The sequence below is a fragment of the Argentina silus genome, assembly GCF_951799395.1.
Source record: "Argentina silus genome assembly, chromosome: 2".
NCBI classification, from domain to species: domain Eukaryota; kingdom Metazoa; phylum Chordata; class Actinopteri; order Argentiniformes; family Argentinidae; genus Argentina; species Argentina silus.
Window position 1 is genome coordinate 10,604,050 of NC_139656.1, and position 23,537 is coordinate 10,627,586.

The 23,537-nt window shown below is 44.8% G+C and overlaps 1 protein-coding gene across 1 annotated transcript in view; it reads right to left on the reverse strand.

Moving 5' to 3' along the window:
• The window catches only part of zbtb16a (zinc finger and BTB domain containing 16a), a gene marked incomplete at its 3' end in the record, with an annotated part of 86,984 nt that overhangs the window by 4,014 nt on the left and 59,433 nt on the right, over positions 1-23,537 (reverse strand). Inside the window, exon 4 of the mRNA XM_083665487.1 lies at positions 2,472-2,642. Within this exon, the coding sequence (XP_083521613.1) occupies positions 2,472-2,642 (171 nt within the window). The remainder of the gene's footprint in view (positions 1-2,471; positions 2,643-23,537) is intronic.

Below are 23,537 nucleotides of genomic sequence, written 5' to 3' on the forward strand. Positions count from 1 at the left end.
ATTTTGTCAGGAATACATTATGCTCTGAGGCATTGGAGATACAGAATCGTAAATCAGAAGGCTGTCACTATCTCTATCTCCCCCCACTCTCTCTTCCCTCTTATTCCCTCTCCTTTCCTCCATAACAATCTCACTTTTTCTCCTCTCCTTTCCTTTCCTTTTCCACCCTCTCTTTCTATCTTTATCTCTGTCTCTCTTCATCCTCCACCCCCTCCTTCCCTCTCTCTGTCAGACAGAGTCTGTGTTCTGGTGGGGTCTAATGACAGAGAGGGCACAGATGAGGACCCAGCACACCGAGGCAGAACCATGGCATGGGAGTGGACCCTTGGGTACCCCAGGCACTGCCACCTGCGTCTCTGTGGCCCCCAGGGGTGTGTGTGTGTGTTTGGGGGGGGGGGGGGGGGGGACTGGCAAGGTGGACAGTGTACCTGCTGCCTTGACTCCCCTACATTTCCACCCTCCCCTCTGTGGGCACGTGTGCCTGTGGGCACAGAGGGTGGGTTCATTATGCGATAAGCGGCGGTAAATCACGGGCCTCTGTCACTGGCAGGGCTCTCTCTCTCTCACTACCCTAGCGCTATCAAACACAGCTGCGAACACAAAACACCCCGCCGCAGACGGCAAATGGGCTCCGAGTTAAAAAACACAAGCGCCGCCGCACAACAACGGAATATTAACGAGGGCCCGGGCCGTGGCGCGCGTCTGCAAGCACTGGGGGGAGGGAGAGAGGGAGGGGCGGAGGGGGATGGAGTAGGCTGCCATGACTGCCATCATTATGAGCCCCCATTGTACAGCAGTGTGTCTGTGTGTGTGCCTACGTGTGTATGTCTGTGTGTGTGTGCAGCCTCTCTTTTGAGAGACAGAGAGAGATGGAGAGAGAAAGGGTAGGAGAGAGGGATAGATGGAGAGAATGTGAGAAGGGAGGAACAGCTAGGGAGAGAGAGACAAAATGAGGGAGATGTGAAAGAGTGAGAGTGAAAGAGCAAGAGTAAAAGAAAGAGAGGGGGAGAGGAAGAGAAAGAGAGGGAGAACTGTGGATTCACCCTTCTCCGGGGAATAAATGAATGAGATTGATGGACCGTAATAAGCATCATTCAATCTTTTGCTTCTCTCTGTCCTCAATACTGATCCAATGTCAAACAGTAGTCAACATCAGAGAAGCTGCATTCAAATAGGCTATAGCCACCCTGCAGGTTTACAGAAACAAGCTCTGTATCAAGCATGTTAATACTGTGGCTCTGCTGTGATTGCAGATGTAAGGTAAAAGGCAGAAGAGACATGAGATGGACTTGTTGGAATAAGGCAGTAGACAGATGTCTCTTTAACACCTGTGTGTTTTTACATCAGAGATCTTATTCTTGGCGCCATGATTCCGGTGAGTTGTCGATTTTTTAATCCCTCGACAAAAGCCCCCACATCATATTAAACGGGTGCTTGCGACTGGCTCATTGTAATTTAATACACGCCTACGGAGGATCAGGTTCAAAGCAGCGCAACGCTGCCTCGCTGCCTGAGTCTGCTGCGCACAGAGACGGAATGACATTTCAGTGGGGCGGGCACGCGGGGACCCGTCTGCGTGTCCTGTCCAATGTTTGGCACGAAAGCAGACGCGCGTGTACAGTACAGGATCGCCTCGCCTTGTCACTCGCGCTGGAAATGGTGCGCCTCTGCTTGTAAATACGCCGGCTGCGCTCATCTCGCCGCCTTCGTTTCAAATATTTATCCGTGAGCCTGTGAGCTAAATCAGCTCTGACAGTGAGACTGTTATTTAAGGTCGCAGACAGATGGGTTGGGGGGTGGGGGAGGGGGTGCGTCCATCCCTTGCAAGCGAAATAGGATTCATTTCGATGTTCTCATATTCTGTCACGGTAACAGGGGCTTCTCTCTCTGAATCACCTCATCCGCAAGGGCTATTTCTACAGCCACCTCCTTTCACAAGACAGTATTAGCATGGCCTTTCCCCAACCAAAAGAGCCAGCCTGGAGGTAAATAGCAGCTTTGTTTGATCATAGCATTATTCATTCTACAAATGACCAGAGATCACACTGTTTATTCAGCAAAGCAAATGTAGTCTACTACACTGATTGTGGTTTTAGTTAGAATAACAACATGATTCCTTTGAGGAAGTTGGACGATAAGCAACATGTTCATTGTTCACATGCCTCATTGCCCAAGGCTCTAGACTGGCTCTTCTGCATGTTCTGCTGGGCTTCTGAACTGGCCATAGCCACTTGTCAAAATAATACTGTCACTATGTCAATCAACTGGAGACTCTATTATGCAGTAAGAAATGTGTATGACTGCTGGTGGCATGATAGGATTGGTGGAGAGGATAATAACTCAAGCAGAGAGTCGTGTGATTTATACCTGGTTTAGAATGTAGGTGGTGGTCAGGGAGGGGGTTTGGATTGACTGGTTATTGAAAGTAAATGTTGATATAAGTAGCACATTTCAGAGAGAATGGGACTTACCTGTGTGCGAGCGCAGGTGGCGTTTGAGTGCAGTGTGGCTGGGGAAGGTGCGGTTGCACTCGCTGCAGATGTAGCTGCGCACGCCGGCGTGGACCTCCATGTGCTGCTGCAGTGCCGGCTGTGTCTGGAAACGCTTCCCGCACAGCAAGCAGAAGATGGCCATATCCGACCCTGAGGCAGAGGGGGAAAGAGAGAGGGGTAAATTGATGACTGTTTTATTTTCAAGGAACAGCAAGTCAAATACCTGTAGATCATGTGACTATATCTGTCAATAGTCATAAAGACACAAAGGGGCTTGATTAAATTAGTCTTCAAATGAACCAAACTGCTAAGGGAAGGCCGAACCATCCTTATCCTTCTTGCGATCAGTCCCTGGTATCCTAAACCAAAACAGCACTCTCTCATTGTAAAACATCACCACTTTACCTGCAGAGAAAGCACAGCAGGCTTGGAAATTGCAACTGTGGTCCCTTACCACAAGAGGTCAGCACCAAGATAGGAGCAATGACAAATAGCATGAGGAGTGTGACAACACATAGGACAGGCTGTGCATACAGAGAGCAATCTACACACAATGGGATGTGCAATGGTGCTCTATTCATGCAGAGGATAACACCTACTGTACAGTGGAAGCCTACAGTAGGCAGTCAAACACACAGTTTGTTGTTTGTTTGTACAGCATTACAAAGCATATAAAAAGGCAAAGGTGTGCTTTATACTTTAATTGAGTCTTGAGTCTAACAAGTGCCGTACATTTTTCTCCAGCAGAGATGGGTCTTCAAATCCACAAACAGCCGCACACAGAAATACAGTTGCACACACACGTACACACACTCTTCACACTTTTTCAATTACCAGACTGGGGAAAACTCTGGGGAAAGAGTGAGTGTTTAGAGCTCAGCTTCTATTTCATCAGTCAATAACGCATCTTTGGGGCAAAGCTGCCACTAATTTAAAAATCTATGAGGAGCGGCGGCCTCATGTTCATAAACGCACGAGAGGGAGGCCCAGAGACAGCCCTCCCCCTGGATCAATCACTGTCTCCGCTCCACACCCGGGAGAGAGGGAGGGAGGGAGAGAGAGAGCAAGGAAAAGAGGGGATGAGAGATTAAGGAGAAAAGAGAAACAGAGAGAGAGAGAGAGAGAGTGAGGATGAAGGAGAAGAGAGTGAGCAAGGAAGAGAGAGCAACCGAGAGAGGGAGATGTGAGAAAGGTAGTAGAAAAATCAAACAAGAATGTGAGCGGGGAAAGAGAGCAAAAGGAGAGAGTGAGAGAGAGAAAAACAACAAGATGAAAGACAAATAAAATGGGGCTTGTCCTTAAATCTCAGTCAGTGAGGCCGTAACAGCGCTTCTGTGCAAATAAATACTGACAAGCCTCCCTTCTGGCGTGCTCCCTCTTTCCCTCTCTCTTTCTGTTCCTTTTTTCTTCTCCCGACTTCTTCTTCTCCCTCTTCTTTTATCAATGAAAAGGGAGCCATTGATTGGGGACGATTGTCGCTGGAATCCCTCCAGGACTTGAGGCACTTAAGTGGCTTTGATTGACAGCTCTCTCTCTCTCTCTACTCAGGAGACATCCCAGCACATGGAGCATGCCCACTGCCATCTCAAGGCTACCAAACATAAAACAAATAATGACAGAGGAAAGAAGTGAGGTAGTAACCATTTCATATGTATTTCTCAAGCAAAAAAGTAGAGGAAGGTGCTTTTGGGGCAAAGAAATGGAGGATCAGCAGAATGAGAAAAGGAGTGGGGTGCAGGGAGAGCGAGACAAAAAAAGCTGGTTGGAATGTAGAGAGTCAGTAGGCCTTTGAACTGGGGTAAGGTCACTAAACCTTGACACTGGCTGGAGTCAGCTTTAACCCACTCCCATTATCAGGTGTACCCACAAGGATACACACACGCGCACACACACACACACACACACACACACACAGATCACTGTGTGTTTGAGTATGTATGTGTGTTAATCCAGATGGCATCCTTGCAGACAGACTGCCCTTTCACCTCCCAATACCTTCAAACACAAAACGTACACTCACTGAGAACTTTATTAGGAACACCTGTACACCTTCTCATGGTGGAGGTGGTGTAATGGTGTGGGTAATGTTTTCTTGGCACACTTTGGGCCCATTAATACCAATCAATCACCACAATGTCACAAAGCAAAAGTCGTCTCAAACTGGTTTCATGAACATGACAATTAGTTCAGTGTTCTTCAGTGGCCTTCCCAGTCACAGGATCTGAATCCAATAAAACACCTTTAGGATGTGGTAGAACGGGAGATTCACAGCTTGAAAGTGCACCTGAAAAATCTGCAGGAATTGCGTGATGCAATCATGTCATCATGGACCAGAATCTCAAAGGAATGTTTCCCACATTTTGTGGAATCAATGCCACAAAGAGTTGAGGCTGTTTTGAGAGCAAAGGGAGGCCCTACCCAGTATTACTTTAGTGTTCCTAATAAAGTTCTCAGTGAGTGTACATGTCTGAACACATCTGCCTACAACTGAACCCATTACAACAAAATAATACAGATGCTCTATTCCGCTAGAATAGAATAACCAGGAAAGCACAGAGAAGGGCATAGTCATAGCTAACATGGAGATATAGAGGGTGAGCTGGAAGTGGACAGGACAGAGAGCTCCTTCCTCAGTCCCAGGTCTCCAGTGTGTCATGAAGTGCAGCAGTGCTGATTAGCGTTAGCCAGAATTAAGTGCTACAAAGTGAGGTGTCGGTCCAGTCCTGGGGGAGGGGGGTAGGGGGGCGAGCTAGCAGCGGTGTGGGGTGGCGAGGAGATACATCTGACAGATGTAGAGAGGGGTGGAGATAAAAAAGTAAGGTGGGAGAAAGTAGCTGACCTGGAAGGTCAATTACAGTGTAAAATTGAGTCAGCCAAAGTGACACCTGAAAAGAGGTGGTTGTGGAGTAGTAAGAGGGAGGGAGAGGAGGGGGTTGCTTAGTCTCACTCCCGCTCTGCTGTTTTGGAATAATTTACCTCCTCACCCACACACTCCCTCTCTCTCTCTCCTGTCTATTTATAACGGCTTGGGCACAGTACATCGGGGGGCTGTGGTCCCGGTAGCGCCGTGGTATCTTAATGGGGCTGGAGTGGCGGGCGCCGTTATTTAAGCGGGGAAGGACGGGGGCTGTTAATGGAGAGGAATACTCCCAGAGGGGGAGGTGACACGACCAAGCGGCCAGAGCTGTCCAGGCTGGTGGGGCATAGGGCTAGTATGCCTGTCTTGCATCCTGGTATGTCTGGAAAGAGGCCCTGGCATGCGACTACAACCTATTTCGTTAACCCTATGCATTCTAAGAAGACTGCCTCTACCTCACATTTATAAAACTATCATCACTAGAGGTGGAAAATACAAAAACAAAACAGAGGGAGCAGTCCTTTGTGCCATTGCTAAAGGTGATTACCCTGTATACTGCTAGAGAAGCTCATGAGCTACTGGACGACACCAACAATAAGGAGGAGAAATCAGCACCATACTATCACAACATCCACAACTACATTTGGCTGAGAGTACTGAGTGAACTTTAGTTGGCTATCAAATTAACTGTACATCTACTGTACAACAGTGTGACATAAAATAACACAGAATTAAAGCTTTCACATCCCCCTCCCGCATAAAGTGTAGGATCATGCAGCATATTATTCATATCTTACATTCAGAAAAGTATTAAATACAGTATTGATATCAACAGTACAGTATTACCAGGTGTCTGACTAAAACATGACAATGCATGACTCATAAGTCGTTGTGTGTGTCATTCTAAGCCAGAAAGCTGAAGTCAATTAGCTCACTTATTTTTTTTTCAATTCAGCCCCGCTGACAGTAGAAGCACTCCCGCTGCTCTGTCTTCCACCTCAGCTGTCGGCTAGGTTTTTCACCTGTTGCGTTTCAATGACTGGCTGAATCACTCGTCTGAATCACCTGAATCATGGGAGAATCGTTCCCTTCCAACAGCATTATAAAGCCCTGCTGAGGCCTGTTGGCAGTTTTTTCTTCTGCAGATGAAAATATACAGGGCTATCTAGGGACAGGACAATGTATTCATGGACAGTTTGTGACTGTGTGTATGTTTTGTGTGTTTTGTAAGAGAGTGTGGCTGACTGTGTGTGTGGGAAGGTGGTGACGGTGTGTGTATATATTTATATAGTGAGAAATCAATTGTGCAAATATTTAACAAAAAGTTTGAATAATAATAAATCACAATCACATCTGTGATTACCACTACTACATCCACTGCCCTGGAGCTATGGGCATTGATCAAGCATCACTCATAAGTTACTACCTAGTGCTTGAGGAGGTATTAAAAGGGAACCAGCCATATGTATACAGAGTGTGCGCACGTTCATGCATGTGCTGTGTTCCTAAGGTCCTTTGCAGATGGTGAAGTGTCTCTGCCTTCAGAGGAAATCAATAAAAAATGGGAGCTAAATAAACTAAAAAAGAGACTGATTGTGTGGAGGTAAGCACAAGGACCTCTATCCCCTGAACATGGGTGTTAAATCACAGGCCATTATGGGAATTCAGGATCCACATCCCTGCGTTTTAGAACCCCACTCTCATCAATGGGATCTTGCATTCAAGCAAAAGGGAGCAAAAAAGGTCTACACCATAACGCCACAAATGGTAAAATAATATGTGTCTCAAAAATACATGCACAACAGCAATGGCTATCACCGAATAAAAAACGAGAATGTGTTAAATCTGAATCATTGCCCATGATGAATGAGTAATTAATTAGTAAATAAGTAAATAACTGTGATGGGGGCGGCTGACAGAGTGCTGTATATGTTTGTGTGTGTGTGTGTGTGTGTGTGTGTGTGTGTACACTGTGGGAGAGGTTGGAACTGAAAGCAGGAGGGGGTGAAAGGTCAGAGAGGGCAGCTGTGGAGGGCCAGGTGGGGGTGGGGGGCAAGAGGGGGCTCAAGGGGGCAAGGGTGTGTGCACCAAATGGGGGTGTGTAGGGGGGAGCTCTTGGCAGCCCCATTGGGCTGGGGGGACAATGGGTGCCCGCAGGGGGCTCGCTGAAGGGGACAATACTGCCAGAGAGCTGCCAAAACTATGACCGCACTGTGGGTGAAGTGTGGGGTGGGGGCCTACCATAATATTTTCCCTCCATTTCCACACATTGAGGATCTTTCAAAAGACACTTGTCAGAATGTAATCCAGCAACAATCCAGGGACAATATAATGTTTACCGCAATACCTTTCTCAGCTACATCAAGTGCCAAGTGCCGCATCAAAAACCTATACAACATTTTCATATCCGCAGTAACCTGATGTGCGGTGAAAACCAAACACAAAGGGGCCTTGTGTCTGAGACGGTCAGAGCAGAGGGAGAGGGCAGGGTAAACACCGCCTCTGTCCCCTCTGTCGCAGGGGCAGGGCTACAGAGGTGGCCCACCACCCCTGAGAAAAGCTTGGCCACCGCAATGGCCACCCCCGATTTTTCACTAAAACTGTCCAAAAAAATATTTGTAGTAGTCAGTTTTACTTTTCTAACGCAGGAAACATTAATTTGTTTTACTACAAAAAAATTATTCTACATCTCTCCCATCCCTTTGGCTTAGCTAAAATGACACCCCTATATTGCTACATTAGGTAGCTATATCCCCATCTGTGACTAGTATTATTTTTATATTTACATAATATTTACATTTGTATCATCCAAGTACTATATTCACAACATTCAAATGGAAATATAAACAGAATTCTAGTCACACATGGGGCTGGTAGGTAACTATGTTACAATCTAGAAGCAATAGCTTTACTACCTACTGTATACAATCTAATCTGTGCCCCATTTCAAATTGATAATGCCAATCATCATTGGCCACCCCATAAAAGATTTCCCATCCTGGCCATCCCGCTTGAAAAGTTCTGGACATGCCCCTGGTCACCTGTCATTCACCGACACTGATAGTCCTGTTTGGACTGCAGGTTAGAAGGACTTGCAGCTACTCTAGATGGAGGCCAGGAGAAATCAGTGACAGAGGTCGAGAATTGAGGGGGAGGGGTTAGCTAATTGTTGCTAATGGCTAATTATCTTTTTATTAATTAGAGTACAGTATTGCTGTTGTGTACATCCTGTAGCCAAGGCGTCTTCCTTTCCAAACTCACATTTGCAGCACAGCTTGTTGCGCTTTCTCTCTCTACATATTAATAGCATTGTCAGAGACAGACATTGTGTTAAAGAGCCTGGTATGTGTCACAAATGCGTGCACACAAACACACACACTCTCTCTCTCTCTTTTTGGGGTCCAGGCTGGAGAAAAAGGGCAGATCCATCTAATCCAGGAGAGTGGTCTGGCATATCAGTGGCACCAGGCCTGGGCTCAGGATGACAGGTCTGAGCCAGAATACAGAGCGTGAAAGAGGAGAGGGGGAGAAGGAGCATTGCGCTAATTCATTCAAAATGCCTCGCTGGCTTTGACAAGAAATGCAAAGAAAAGAGCCTCGATGAATTGTTTATTGATCTAACGGGAGGAGGGAGGGAGAGAGTGAGAGAGAAAAAAGAAACAAGGATGAGACATAGAGAATTAGATCTATATGCAATTAATAAATACCTATTGTCTGAAAGGAATGATCCTCAAAAATGTGATGACTAAAGATAGTTGTATTGTATTTAGAATATAAAGATATGATTTCAGCTTCTCTTTTACCCTCAATGGAACATAGTTTTGATAAAATTCACAAAATGTTAAAGAATCCCAGTGTTGAAAAACCTAAATCATTATTCTTATAAGCTACAGTGACAAAACATTGAAACCAGACTACAAACTAGACAATAGACACAACAACAACAAACCCAGTGAAACGAACAGTCGTCTGCATACAAAGCAATTTCTCTTGCTTCCTGGTGCCAACAACAGTGAGTGATAATTCACCCGTCTGTCTGTCATGGTCCGGGCATGGTGAGATGAACTGTTCCCAGTTAGATTAATGCCACCAGATGCCAGGCTAGATGCCATATTAATTACCCAGAGATAATGTCAGGGAACCATATGGCATCTCAACTGTCCATTTAGTTGACAGGAAAACATCTCCATCCCCTCGGAAATTCATCACTTGGAAACAGTTGCTGATATAGACAGAGAAGTGAAAAGGTCTTTCCTCCATATTCAGTCTTTAATTGCAAACAATCAAGTGTATTTGCTTGGCCGTGACAGTGAAATGTTTTTGTTTTGTCTAGTATATGGGCCTATTTAGCAGTGTATTATCGTGGCAGGTCTGCATGAGGGCCATACCACCCTCCCTGTACACGGGGGCATCTACTGTTGACACAGGTTTTTTTTTATTAATCTGCACCACGCTGACGGATGGAGCTCTTAAAGATCATAAACACCCCTAACTGGAGAATTTATTACATCAGCAGGCTGTGTATCAGAGAGAAAAAAGGTACAAGGGACGACGACGACCACCACACACACGCCCCTTTGAGAGAATATAATTTACAGTGCACAGTTGGCCCTTGCCTTGGCCCTGCAGATCGTTTACAAAGCAGAGGACCGTGCTCGTCTCAGTCCCCCCCCCCACCACACACACACACACAAATCCGATTTAATCAGACAACTTGCGCAGTGTGGCTCGAAGTAAGAAAAAGGATAATTAGTAAACAGAGGAGCTACTCGCCGGCTTCATTGGCATTCGCGCCGGGTTACTGTGTCGCATTTAAAATGCAGTCTGATGAAGTCTACAAAATCAAACCATTTGTTACTCCTATTGAGGAGGCTTCGGGCCACTGGCAATTAAATTGGAATTAGTGCGGGGGAATGAGATACGGCAGATTCATACCAAGGAGGGGGGAAACTGTCTGGAAGATGTCTGGAGCTTGCTCAAGTTTACAGTGGGCCAAGGCTTGGATTGTAAATAATTTGGTTTCCTTTTTTCCCCTCCTGTTTTTGCCGCTGTTACCATTCCCATTCCCACATAATTTCTGTCCTCTTGTTTGTTTGTTTCTCTGTCAATAGATACCGAGTCCTGTATTAAGAATGTAACTGTTTATAATGTTCTCGTGGCATTTCACAAATAAGAAGTACATTCAGATTCAGTATCTTAAATGCTTCTCTCTTTGGTTGGTTAACTGTAACATATTCAGATGGCTCACACACAAGTCTGCGCGCGCACACACACACACACACACACACACACACAGAGGTATTGAATTGTATCAACTGGCTGCAGCTCGACTGTAACCACAGTGACCATGTCAAATCCATAACCTATTCACTTTCATTGTTTTCTCTGGCAGGTTCATCATCTGGTACAGTATGTGTGTGTGGGGGGGGGGGGGGGGGGAATGAACGGCAAATGAGAGGGAACAGCTCCTGCAGTACAGCTGGCTTCCCCAGCGTTCGCCTCGTCTGGCTGTGGCAACTGGGGCCAATGGTTGCCAAGGGTGTCCAGCACTCACACTCCTTTATTGGCCACAAACGATAATTTCAATAGTGGGAGTGTTGTGTGGGCTGATGGCCAGTAGGGGTCACTATGGCTAATTGATAATTTCAGTGGTGTCATGCCTATCATATATTGGAAAATCCACTTTATCATATTGATACATTTTGTCGTTAAAAACACATTTCCAGAAAAATGCAACTACATTTTTCAAATTTACAGTAGATTCTTTCCCATATAAATATGTTATATACTGTGGCTGCATTTGTAAATTGAAATCCCGACTACAAATGAAATGATGCAATAATCTTTGTAATCATTGCCAGACATTTCACTTTGGTAGTGATCAGGTATCAACCTCAAAACCAATGGGAAAGTTACTATAGTTCTTCAGTCAATATCCTCACTCTATTGGCCTGATCGCATTCTTCCCACAACATTATTAAGTGTGCATGTGTGTGTGCGCGTGTGGTTTGTCCCCTCAGGATAAATACAAAAGTGCTCCTCAATTCCATTACTGCGAAAAACATTGGAAAGGTGAAAATAAATGACGCCATTCACTCGAATGACAAACTGCCACAGTGAAAGAGATTTGCACAGGCAAGTCATTTGTAAGTCCTGTTTTTCTGCTTAAAATGTTCAATTGTTTGTTCCATTGTTTGTTTCCTGATGAAGCTTAAAATGAGACCTGTTCTTTCTAAATGGTTCTCAGAAAATCCAGTCAATCGATATGAATAATAGTTAAAGACAAAATACCTTGGCTCAAGGAATATTTTGAAACCAAACACTGTAACATGAATTATGTGAGACTCATTCTGTACATGAGAGAATACACAAAATGTGGGCCAATTCTGAAAGAGGATTTCACACATGCACTGTGTGTTATGCTACATTTACCAGCAAACAGATATGATCCTGTCAGATGGGTGTTTGGACTTCTGTTCTCAAATATCACCTTGCATCTTGGGGAGAGGCATGCAAGATCTTATCAGAGCTCATCTCATCATGAGACATTGACATAGCAAAGGAGGAAGAGGGGGTGTGAGGAAGAGATGAAAAGAGCCAACAAGAGAAAAAGAAGGGAAAAGTAAGAGAGAGAAAGAGAGAGGAAACCCCACTCAGTAAGCGGCAGAAGACGGTTCTGTCACCTTTCTGTCTGGGTGCCATCCAGTTTGTCCAGATGTGTCCAAGGCGGCCCCAGACTGTCTCTGCCCTGGTTGTTACCAGAGGGGCCTGGCCTACACTTTTACACCACACCAATGTACCATTCCAACCACACCTACTGTCTAGCACACCCTCATTTCCACCAACTAAGCCTTATTATAAATCCTTCTCTCTAAAATACAAATACAGTCATGTTATCAAATAAACAATTTCCTACATTTCCAGTACAGAATTGACTTTGGCAATGCTTTGTTGGGGAATTAGCACACAGCCAAATAACCCCACAATGCCCTTCTCCACTCTCTAGCACCCCTACAGTGAGTGCTTCAGCTATAATCCATACAAACGAAAGGCTGGAGCTAAAATCCCCCCTCCTGTTGGACTCTCACATAGCAATGCTGTGGCTAGCAGCGCTACACTCATTAACAAGTTTAACTGTAGGAAAAGCCTCATTCCCATCACATTCTCACTCCCTTTCCTTCACTATGTCTGGTTGATAATCCGGCTGGAACCTGCTCCCTCTGCATTGGAATTCACTCTCCACATTTTCCCATGATTTATTCCCAATGGCCATCTGGACAGTGGCCAGACAATGTGGGCTAGGGCTCTGAATGACCGGTCGCATTAGTCATAGGCTCTTAGGCTCGACCTCTTATGTCCCCTAATCTTTACACTTTTGGTCCTTTGCTGTGGCCAAATGACCAGAGCTGCCCCCTTTCCACCCCCCACACCCCCTTCCTCTTTCTCACTCGGCGCTGACACGGTCTTTCCCAGTGGACAAAAGGCTTTCAGCGCCCCTCTCTACTGTCACCCCACTGCCCCCCCTTCAACCTCCAGTCCCCATCTGACAGGACGGGAGTTTGTTTTGTTTTCTGAGACGGGGGGGGGGCGAGAGAAAAGAGACTAACGCTGCACGGCTACAAACACAGGGGTTTTGGGGATGGGGGGGTGGTGGTGGTGAGGGTTGGTAAGCTGGGGGTATGAAGAAGGGAGAATGTGGGGGGTGGGGGTAGGGGGGTTGGGGGGGCGGTATGATCTGGTGTGTCCAAAAAAAAAAGGTAAAGCTAATCACATCTGAATGCATTAAGAACAGCATGGCCAAATTACTTATAAAGATAAAGGTATTAAGTATAATAGGGATGGCATGCTTCTCCACCAGCTTAATGTAGGGCCTTTGTGGGACTATTAGAGGAAATAAAGAAGGGAGGACGAGTCCAAGCCGGAGGATGTTACAAGTTCCCTTTGTTGAGGTTGCGCTTAAGGGCGATGTATGTTTCCAAACTTGCGGCTCAGGAAGAATGAATGCACAGCTTCGGGAACAACAAATGACCAAGTGAAGGCTGCTGCCTGTATGACGGCAAAATGGCTAAATAGAAAAATGAATAGTAATCGACATGCTTTCATAGATTGGGAGCCCTTGACATTACAGTGCCATGGTCTGTTCTCTGGTGCGTGTTTTTCTGCGTAAACAACATAATAAAATGTGAAATGCTGGGATTGTAGGATCCTTTTTGCTGCCATCTGCCTTAAGACTGCAGTTAAAGTGCAAACAGACTTCTTTGTTGCACACACAGGGTCATAAAGGAGCACTTAGAAATGTCTATTTTCTTATTTATGTACATGTGATAGCTAATTTCTAGGAAGAAAAAGATGCAGCGCTCGGTATATCTATACAAAAGTTGAATACAAAACTATTTCATTTCAACAAAGGGAGTACACTTGGGTTAAGTGTAGGCTACTTTATTCAAACTAGCTATATAACTTAAATGCACTTGAGCAAGAGGTAAAATTGGTAAAATGAGCGAGAAAGAGATGGAGAGTGAAGCAAGAGAGAAAAATAGAAAGAGAGAGATGGAGAGTGAAATAGAGACAGAGAAAGAGAGGAAGGAGAAATCAGTTGAAATGAGAAAGAGAGAGGGGAGGAAGAGGAGAGACAGAGAGATAAGGAAAGAATGGAATAGAGACAGGGAGAAAGAGAGAAATTGAGAGCAACATAGAGACAGAGAGAGAGAGGGGGAATGAGAAGAAGAAACCAAAGCTCCCTTGTCTCTCCCACTGGTTGACAGTAGGTTGACCGTCTCAATTAGGGCTGGGGCCCATTTTCCTAACAATCTCTAAAACATGTTTATTTGGAGAGGTCCGACCTTGAAGGCAAACAGCAAACCACTAAAAAGTCTTTGTGGAGGGAAGAAAAGCCTTTATTTATAGATCAGCTGAGTGTCGATCAAGCTGCATCGGGGGAAAGGCCCTTGGGTAGGTGGGGGCGGGGGGATGGTGTGTGTCTGGTGAAGGCTTTTGAAGAACTAATACAGCAGTCTGCCTCAGTCTCTCGAACCACCTTTTAATTCCATTAGAAAGGAAATTGATTTGGGTTGACTTGGCGGGGTACAAAAGACCAGTTGCTAACACACACACACACACACACACACACACACACACACACACACACACACACACACACACACACACACACACACACACACACACACACACACACACACACACACACACGTTGAAATGCTGGTGGAGACAAGTGGGCAGGCAAGTTGTGGACATGTATTTCACATCTTGTGCATAATGGGATCGCATGGGAGAATGGCACAGGAGAAACAGTCAAGCTTAAAGCTCACTCACTCTCTCTCACTCACACAGCTAATGATTCTCTTCTTTAATTTAGAGGGAATGTAATGACTGTAATTTTTCATATTTGAGGAGACACTCTTGTAGCTGATCCCAGGGAGAGAACACCTGTCAGTCTAGGAACATGCTGGGTGTTCATCTAAAACAGATGTCTGTATCAAACATCTCAGCTATCATCAATCTCGAGTTAGCACAGACCTTATTGGTGACATAGATAGCACTACCTAAATACAAACACTCAATTTGCAGAAAAATCAAACCATGCTATTTCTGAAAAAAACATTTTTTGTTGAATATAGCTGTATAAGTCCATTCCATTTTATTTCAATCCTGATGAAAATAAGGACCTCAATCTTGAGTTCTTCAAACTGTTTTCTTTTACATCCTTTTTCATTGAAATGTGCAGCTATTAAAAAAAATCATCATAAAAGAGGTTGTTATTTTGTTGAGCTCTGAATGTGATATATAATTCAGTCAAGAAGAACCTTCAGACGTTGAATGGCATGTAATGGTGATTATAGAGAGGACTACCAAGAACTTCCAAGGGCATAAGGCTCAGTGTGTGTGTCCATGTAAGGATCATACCAAACCTTGTCTACTCCTCCTACAGTACTGTAACCCCCAACTTACTGTACCCCAGTTTCTTTCCATGACCATTTTAATTGAGCAGAGAATTGACAATCATAGTGAAAACTGGCTAACATGCTTGTTGGAGCTACACTTTAAAATCAATATTGTGAGCCAGATTCTATCACAAATAGTATTATGGCCGATTACGATCTTCCTTTCACTGTGAAGTTACAAGGCTGTCGACTTCAAATTCAAAGGCAGTTCAATTAGTCATTTGCAGTGAGGGCTGACAGCTGAGAGTAAAGAGGGCCTGTTTCAAAGGGAAATCAAAGTGAATAAGAGACTCAGCAAGGCAGCGAACCCCTCTCAAATACATCGCCACAGTTTTGTATCAGTGTGTGCAACAAGTATGCTACTACAGTGACTAAGACTAAGAGCCACCTATGTGAAATGTGTTTTGTATGCACTTATTGGTACACATTTTATCATGGACTGTTATAAGGAACCATGTGTTGTTATAATGCTTATAGCAAGACATTTGGGAAATAAAAGGCACCGTAAATAATTATATTATGCAGTACATTCAGATGTGTCATAGAAAGTATTACTGAATTAACAACGATGCAAAATTAAATCATTGTCTACACTAAAGGCCACAATTTATTTTTCTTAGTATCTCGAGACAGGATAAAACTGGTACCCCAGATTGGTTAAAAGCAGATAAGAAACAATCCAATTCAATAAATTGGTCCTGCAGGACTATTACGCACGAGAGATTAGCATGAGATAATAATCTAATGGTAATGATATCCTGAATTGCACAAAATGGCCCTTACAGTCATTTCTGAATTAAAAATCACAGATTAAGTTGCGTTAGAAGAAAAGAGATAGGAGATCCCTGTGGCTATTGCAGTGTGGATGAGAGCCTGTGCCTGCAGTTGCCCTAACTGCCTCTGGCCAGAAGGGGGTGCTCTTCTGGCTCGACAACACCATCTTCCCTGTGTTTCTTCTCCCACACTAAAGTTAAGTGAGTGCAGGAGGACGACCGCAGATGACCTCAAACTCTGCAGGAACAGACTCAGGAAAGCCTCTTATTACACGTTAGACTTTACAGCCACAATGTACACAATGCAGATATGGATCAGGACTGTAGATTAGAAAGTAGTGCAGTGGGTCAGGAGTTTGTTGTGTCGAAACTCGAGAGGGAGACGGACATAGAAAAAAAAGTGCTACACCACTGAAGTCATGACGTATCTCAAAACACATTTGGAGAAGTTCCCTTATATTGGAAACAGCCTTGTAGTGAATTATCTCAAGGCCCAGAGATGGTTACATTAATTCACGTTTACAGCTTTAACTCAGCAGTGTTTTCTCACAGTGGAATTAAAACCCAACCTGTCAGTTTGTGCATCAGAGTCTTCCTACTCAGAGAGTCCCACTCAGGCTGAGTCGTTGTGAGTCTCCTGCCCTCTCTGCCTCCTTTGCCTGCAGTCTTCTCACCCTCTCTCTTCGGGCCATATATCACCCCCGACAGACCCCAGGAAATTACAGCATGGAGAATTAGGGATGCCTGCTATCGCTGGGCCAGAGTAGCTGCTATAAATTGCCACACTTTTCAGAGAGTTTGGCTCCCCTCCCCACCCCACCACCATGCTTTGTGGTGGTCTGTGGATATACAGAAGGCATGCACGCAATGGGGCAAACTCAAACCAAGACACACACGAACAAATGCAGACAGACACACTTGAAAAACAAGCTTCAGGGGACTCTGTTCTCTATTATATTTGGCAATCCATGTGCTTAGATGGACAGATCATTCAAATATGAATCTATAACATGTCAAAAACTCACATTCTGTATACACAAACGTGCCCTGAACACATTTTACACAAAACATCAATTTAAAGAAACGAATGACATCTGAAATGCTTAATGCTCAAATAAGAAAAGGGGACAGTAACTAGAAAGGCATTGCATTTTGGTGTGAAAGGGAGACTCTTTTTTTTTTTTTTAAGACTCCTGCCCTTTCACCTGGCCCAGGGCCCTAGCCTAGGGGTTAAAGTCTAATCCTGGTCCTGTGACCACAAAGGCCTGGCCCCTGAGGGCCAAGGACTGCCACATTTTCTGAATTGCACTGTCATCCTGAGCTCCTTGACTGGCCACACATCAAAGGATTACATGGCGGGGCTCTTCCCTCCAACTTGTGTTTAAGGACAGCCAAATTGCCTGTTCTTAAAATGCATGAAATAAATTGGACTTGGTTGGAGTGGAGAGTTTGCTTTTCTTGCATTAAGGAGGCTATGATCTGTGATGTTTTGGGATAATCAGAAATCAGTCTTTTGGCAATAAATGTGTAGTTTTATGTAAATCTTAATCTGAACAAGGGTTCGTTCTTGGAGATATTTAAACGATAATATCTGAGGGTACAATCATTCATTCATTGCTTTGGTAATCTATTTTTTTTTTTAAATCCATAACAGCTTGTGTGCTCCATTATCAATAGTTTTATCCTAAGGAAACGTTAACAAACCCATTTTACAGCCTTGTAATTCTGCCCTAAATTCCACTTTTTGTTTTAGAGATTTTCTGTCAATATGGTTTAAAATAAAAGCACCCCTCTGAATTTAAGACCAAGGTGTTATTTTTAAAGAGTAACTTAAGGGGAAAGAGTGGGAGCGAGAGGAGAAAAAAAAAGTTTATTTATTTGACGTTCCCCCTCCCCCATTTTCCCAGGATAAAGAAGAAGACGAAGAGAAGGAGGAAGAAAAAAAGACTGGTTTTGTGAGGACTTCTCTCCTGGCCCTCACTGTACAAAAGGAAGCAGATTTGCAGAGGAGATGACCCCTAAGCCGCTGAAAGGTCCTCAATGGCCCAAACACCACATAATCAATCACATTCCTGGGCCATTGGTCAGCGGGCCGTGTGGTCGGACTGTAAACGGACACCAGGCCCTGGGAGGGCGGCCTCCCTCCACCCCTCTGACCCCCCTTTTACCCACCCCTCAACATTCCAGGGTGGGGGGTTGATGTTTTTCCTCTCTCCTTACTAGGGGATCAACTGGGGCCAGAGTGGACACTAACAGCATTGACCAGTCTAGAAATGAGACTTAGTAAACTGGCTTAGAAAATTAAGTAATCAAAGGCCAACTAAAACAATCTTTGATTACCCCAGATTTACGACAAACTAAACTAACCAGAATTACACAAATTCAATGCAATTAACCAAACTAACTTAAAGCCTGAATGAAATGAAAAAAAGTCAAATTTAGTGTTTTTAATGGTGTGGATTGTAGGTGAAGGTGTACAAATAAATCAAAGAAAATTAGCAGGGACATATGTGAGGAGTGCCTGAAAAAAATAAAATAATAATTAACAACCAAGATTAAAGCTGTAAATTTAATGACAACCCCTAAAAAGAACAAATTCAATGTATAACTTTATAGAGGAATGTAAGCTAATGAGGTAAAACGCTGACTCGCTTACAAAGACACACCTGTGCAAATACACAAAAGCCTTATCTAGCCAGTTAGGATTTCTAAACACAGGAATACCTATCTGACAACATGCTTGGATAGAAAAACCACCACTTCACCTCCAAACCCCCCCCCCCCCCCAAAAAAAAAAAAACTTCTACCACACCACTACCCTCCCTTTTCAGGAATTAACACTCACTGGCCGCGTAGTTTCAGAGATAGCTTATCTGGGCGCGTTTCATTTTGGTGGGGTTTCTGTGACTGGTGAAAAGGGCCTGACCAGGTGCCATCTATCAAAACAATTCCGCTCCTTGGAAACCTGCTATTAACTGATAAGAGCCGGCCCTCCGTGGGGCGTAATGGGTCCCACCTGAGTTCCCCACTTCAGAGGGCTAGCTGTCCACCGTCACCACCTCTGAGGGAAAATACCTCTATCCTCCTCGCTTTTTTTCTGTTTCTGTCAGTCGGTGAACCAAAACCACTACATTTTAGTTAAACAGTTACTCTATCGATTGTTTATAGCTATATCCTCCAATCTTTTTTCATTTTTGTCAAATGGTTAACAAAAACTAAAACAGCTACATTTCATTTAAAGATTACTTTTATGGATTGTTTATAGCCAGTCTGAGTCAGAGGAGACACTTGGAATGGCTCTGGTTTGCTCAGTTTGTCAAACCATGAGAAACACAAGCAGAAGTGACCGTTATCCCAGAATTCCATGTGGCAGGGTAACTTCCAACGATGTAAGAGGAAAACCCTGGTCCCACTTGAGCGGAGCAACAGCGTACAGTATCTCCAAGTCTACGGGCCTGGTGCCAGAACAGCATAGAGATTTACAGAGGTTAAGCTCCTATAATCAATATGACACTGCTAAGTGCACTTTGATTGCGTAGTGTGCGGTGGAGATGGACATTCTGCATGCTTTGGTGCCCTCACTGTCTCACGCAAAGCATTTTCCAAACCTAAACTGTCTTCTGAATGTCACTGTTCTGGGTACATTAACTTTTATATGATTCTAGGAGATAGACAAGGATGGAATCTTAATTTGTGGTACCCCTTGAGCCATTAAAGTTCAGTGACAGTCGATTAGACAGAGAGAGGGTGAGGTTTGTGTAATCACTCATATAACACGGGGCCCAATACTCCATCCCCTTTTCAACAGACCACAGGTAGCGAGCGCTAGCGATTGGCTAAATTGGTCAGTGTGAAAACCATGTCACTAGGCAACCAGATCTGATGGTTCTTTTGTCCGAGGGTGGAAAGGTTGGAAGTGCTCACACTAATCTCCCAGTTCACAATTAAGTAACAGAAGAGCCATTTCACCCCCTCCTTTCTGGCAATAACAACAACAAAAAGAAAGAAAGAACTTCCCCCCATTTCCTCCTCCTCCTCCTCCATTCCCCCTGCGCTAATCGAAACGTATTTGCACTGTAAATTAAAAGGGCCCTCACGCGTAGCTGTTTTTATACCAATCACTTTTAAGATGTTCGCAAACAGCTCAAATCTAATTACCGAGGGAGATTTACTCCGAATAACGCAGTGAACAAAAGAGCCTGGGCCATTGTGATTCCCGGCCCCTCTGTTCCGTCTCAGAGCGAATCCTTCTCTATTCAAACTCCTCACGCCACCAAGGTTAAAATGTGACAGGGATATTTCAAGGTGGGAAACTTAGTGACAATAGAGGGCTTTCTTTCCCTCTGTGGTGAAGGCTGTTGCTGTTTTTTTTTTTAGCTTCTCTTCCCTTATCAAACCCTTTAACCAAGTTGTCCTTAACAAAGCCGCAGCGGCAAACACGCAGATACAGTGTTTGAATGTGAATCCGGGGGAGTTAATGCTTGTTGGACACAGGATGGGCTTGCTAGGGTCGCATTGTAACGTGCAGGAGAGATATCTGGGGTGAGGAGGGGTTTTGGCGGCTAGATTTGCCCAAGCATCCTGCTGGCTTTCTTTTACGGTGCGTGAATCGCTGAGCCTCCAGGAGTCCATAATCTCCCCCAACAAAACTTTTTATTTCCCCCTCCGGACACACGCTGCTGTCTCTGGCTCACAATGCACCACAAAGCACCACAAAGCACGCTCACACAGAAGGATTCTCCCCGACTGCTCCACCAAACCGATTCTGATATCCCCATTTGCTGCCAAAACGCTGCCCCCCCTCCTTCGACAAATACCTCTCCCCAAGACAATGTTGTTCCCCAGGTCCCTGTGGTGATGCCACAATGAGGCTGTGCCACCACGACACCTACTAAGCCACGACCCAGAGGCGAGGGAACGGAGAGGCCCGGTTGGGTACTTCTCACTGACTGGGTGGGCAAGGGAAGAAGCTGTGATGGTGCCAGCTCTCTCTCTCCCTCTCTCTCTCCAACAAACAAACACACCCCTACCTCGCAGACGCCTTGCATAATGCACCAGGGCCCAGTCAATAAAAGCAGAGCTCATTGTGGGAATTTACACTTGGCCTAATGGCTAAACATTCCTGCCACGGCGGATGATTACTTCTGGGTGTTGGCCTGCGCCACATCCCCGCATGGTATCTATCAGCCCAGCTGAGCATCCTCCGTGCCTGGAAAACTCATTTAGATCCTATCTGGGGAAAAAATTAGTTTGGAGAGGGGAGCAGAGGAAAAAAGAAGAGAAGAAGAAGAGACTGTAGTCTGGTCTGCACTTGATTTAATTTGGTCACTGATAGTGACTCGGACCACTTGTACTCTTCTTATTTTTAGAAGTGAGTGAGAGTGAGCATGAGGGAGAGAGAGAGAGAGAGGGAAGGTGAGAAATAATGTCTGTTCGGGAGAGCAAAGGAAGGTGAGGGGAGAGTGGCGAGTTTAAAGCCTTTTAGGGCTACAGGTTAGAGGTAAATAGCACCACTATTGAAATAACCCCATAAGATTCTAAAAGGACTTGAGGTGCCAGTCATCTGAACTGAACTTGGGTCTTTCACATGACACCTTGGGCAAATGTGCAAAACCCCATACTGCAAAGCACAACTCTTTTAAAAGGGACAGTGGGAGGTTTCAGTTTCAAAGCATGGCCTATGCCACCTGTTAACTTACTCTATAAACTCAAATGACCTCAGAGGAGTATTCTCACTCACTGTTCTTTATTTTCTTTACCATCAATGCTTTTGCAAAAAAATGGGTCTGGGTGTATCCATGCTTGTGTTATATTTAGGAGAGACTTTATCCCTCCAAACCCATAGACCTTCAGTAGGAGCTAATGATCACCTGGTGTGATGGGCAACAAAGCCATCCAATCACTTAAACTGTACATTACTACAGATTTATAGCAAAGACACAGATCTGAAAATCGGAAAATTAGACCTAACAATTGCACAGCACTGATGTTTTAATAGGGGACAGATGGGAGTTTGACTAGCTGGTATACAACTATCACATCACTGTTTTATAGGGACATAGACTTGTACTGTAACACCGAATATAAAGTACAGTACATTACTATTGTAGCTCATAGCCTACTGGCTCATAGCCTACTCATTGAGATAAGAGGGCACACAAACCTTCACTAACAGCCCAGACATTCCTGCCCTCCATTGTGGTTAACAGGGACACAGATGTGTACAATACGATACCTGTGACGACCCTGTGTGCCCTCCACAGTCCCAGACAGAGGGGTTATCTGCCCCAGTGAGGGACAGCTTGCTCAATAATGAATGACCAGTGAAATATGTGGGCTAGCGCTTAGCCATGCTAATCAGCATTTGGGCACAAATCAGATGACTGCAGCAAAGGGGCATAAATGATGCTAACATGCAATCAAACAATAACCTTCAAGTTAGAAGTTGCTGTTTCTATTTTGGTTGTAAATGGAGATGGCTTGTGTTTAAGCAACCTTGATTTCACATAAACACCCCTGCAGATCTTAAGATCGATTTGGTAGTCAAACTGAATCAATTCCATACCCAGGCTGAGTGTGTGTATGTGTGTGTCTGTGTGTGTCTGTGTGTGTGGGGGGGGGGGGGGGGGGGGGAGTCTGCACAGACTATTTGCATTGTTCATCGCTGGCCTAATGCTCACTGACAACTTAATAACGCGACAATTAACTAAATGCTAAACAGACGCCTAATGTGATTGAGATAATCAACACTTTTGACGTGACCCTTGTGTACCGGTGGTGCTGGCTGAATTTGCGAGAGTGACATGAGAAGGGGGTGTGTGTGTGGGACTGATTGGGAGGCCACCACTGAACATTTTCAGATGTGGGGAAAAAAGAAAGAAGTGGGTGGGAGAGGGAAAGAAAGAGAGAGAGAGAGACACAGAAAGAAAGAAAGTGGCCTCAGGGCTTCTTTTCTCCCTGCGCCATAACACAGGCGTGTTGTCCTCCCTTTTCTCTCGCTCTCTGTCCAAACTATTTCTGGCTTGAGAAAGAAACTGTTTACTCTGCGGCCCCGGCCGCTGGAGTCACGCCGTGTTCCCACCAACTAAACCCACTGTTGCCTCTCCAACATGGTTTGCATATTTTCCCTGTAACAGAAGACTTAAAAAGGAGGGGAGGAGAGAGAGAGAGAGGGTGGGGGTATAGGGAAGGAGGGTGATAGTCCCCTCTATTATTTCTATTTTCACTGAGTGAGTGCGTGCGTGAGTGTGTGTGTGTGTCGGGGGGGGGGGGGGGGGATTGTTTTGTTCCTGTTTGTGGACAACAACCATTTTACAGGAGACACTTCCGAGGCACAGCCAAAATCAGATGGCATTTTCCTACATCAGAAGAGACGCAGTATGTACAGTGTGATCCAAATTATTTGCATGATAGCAGTGTTCCCCTCCACCGTTGAATATGGCAGTGACAAGAT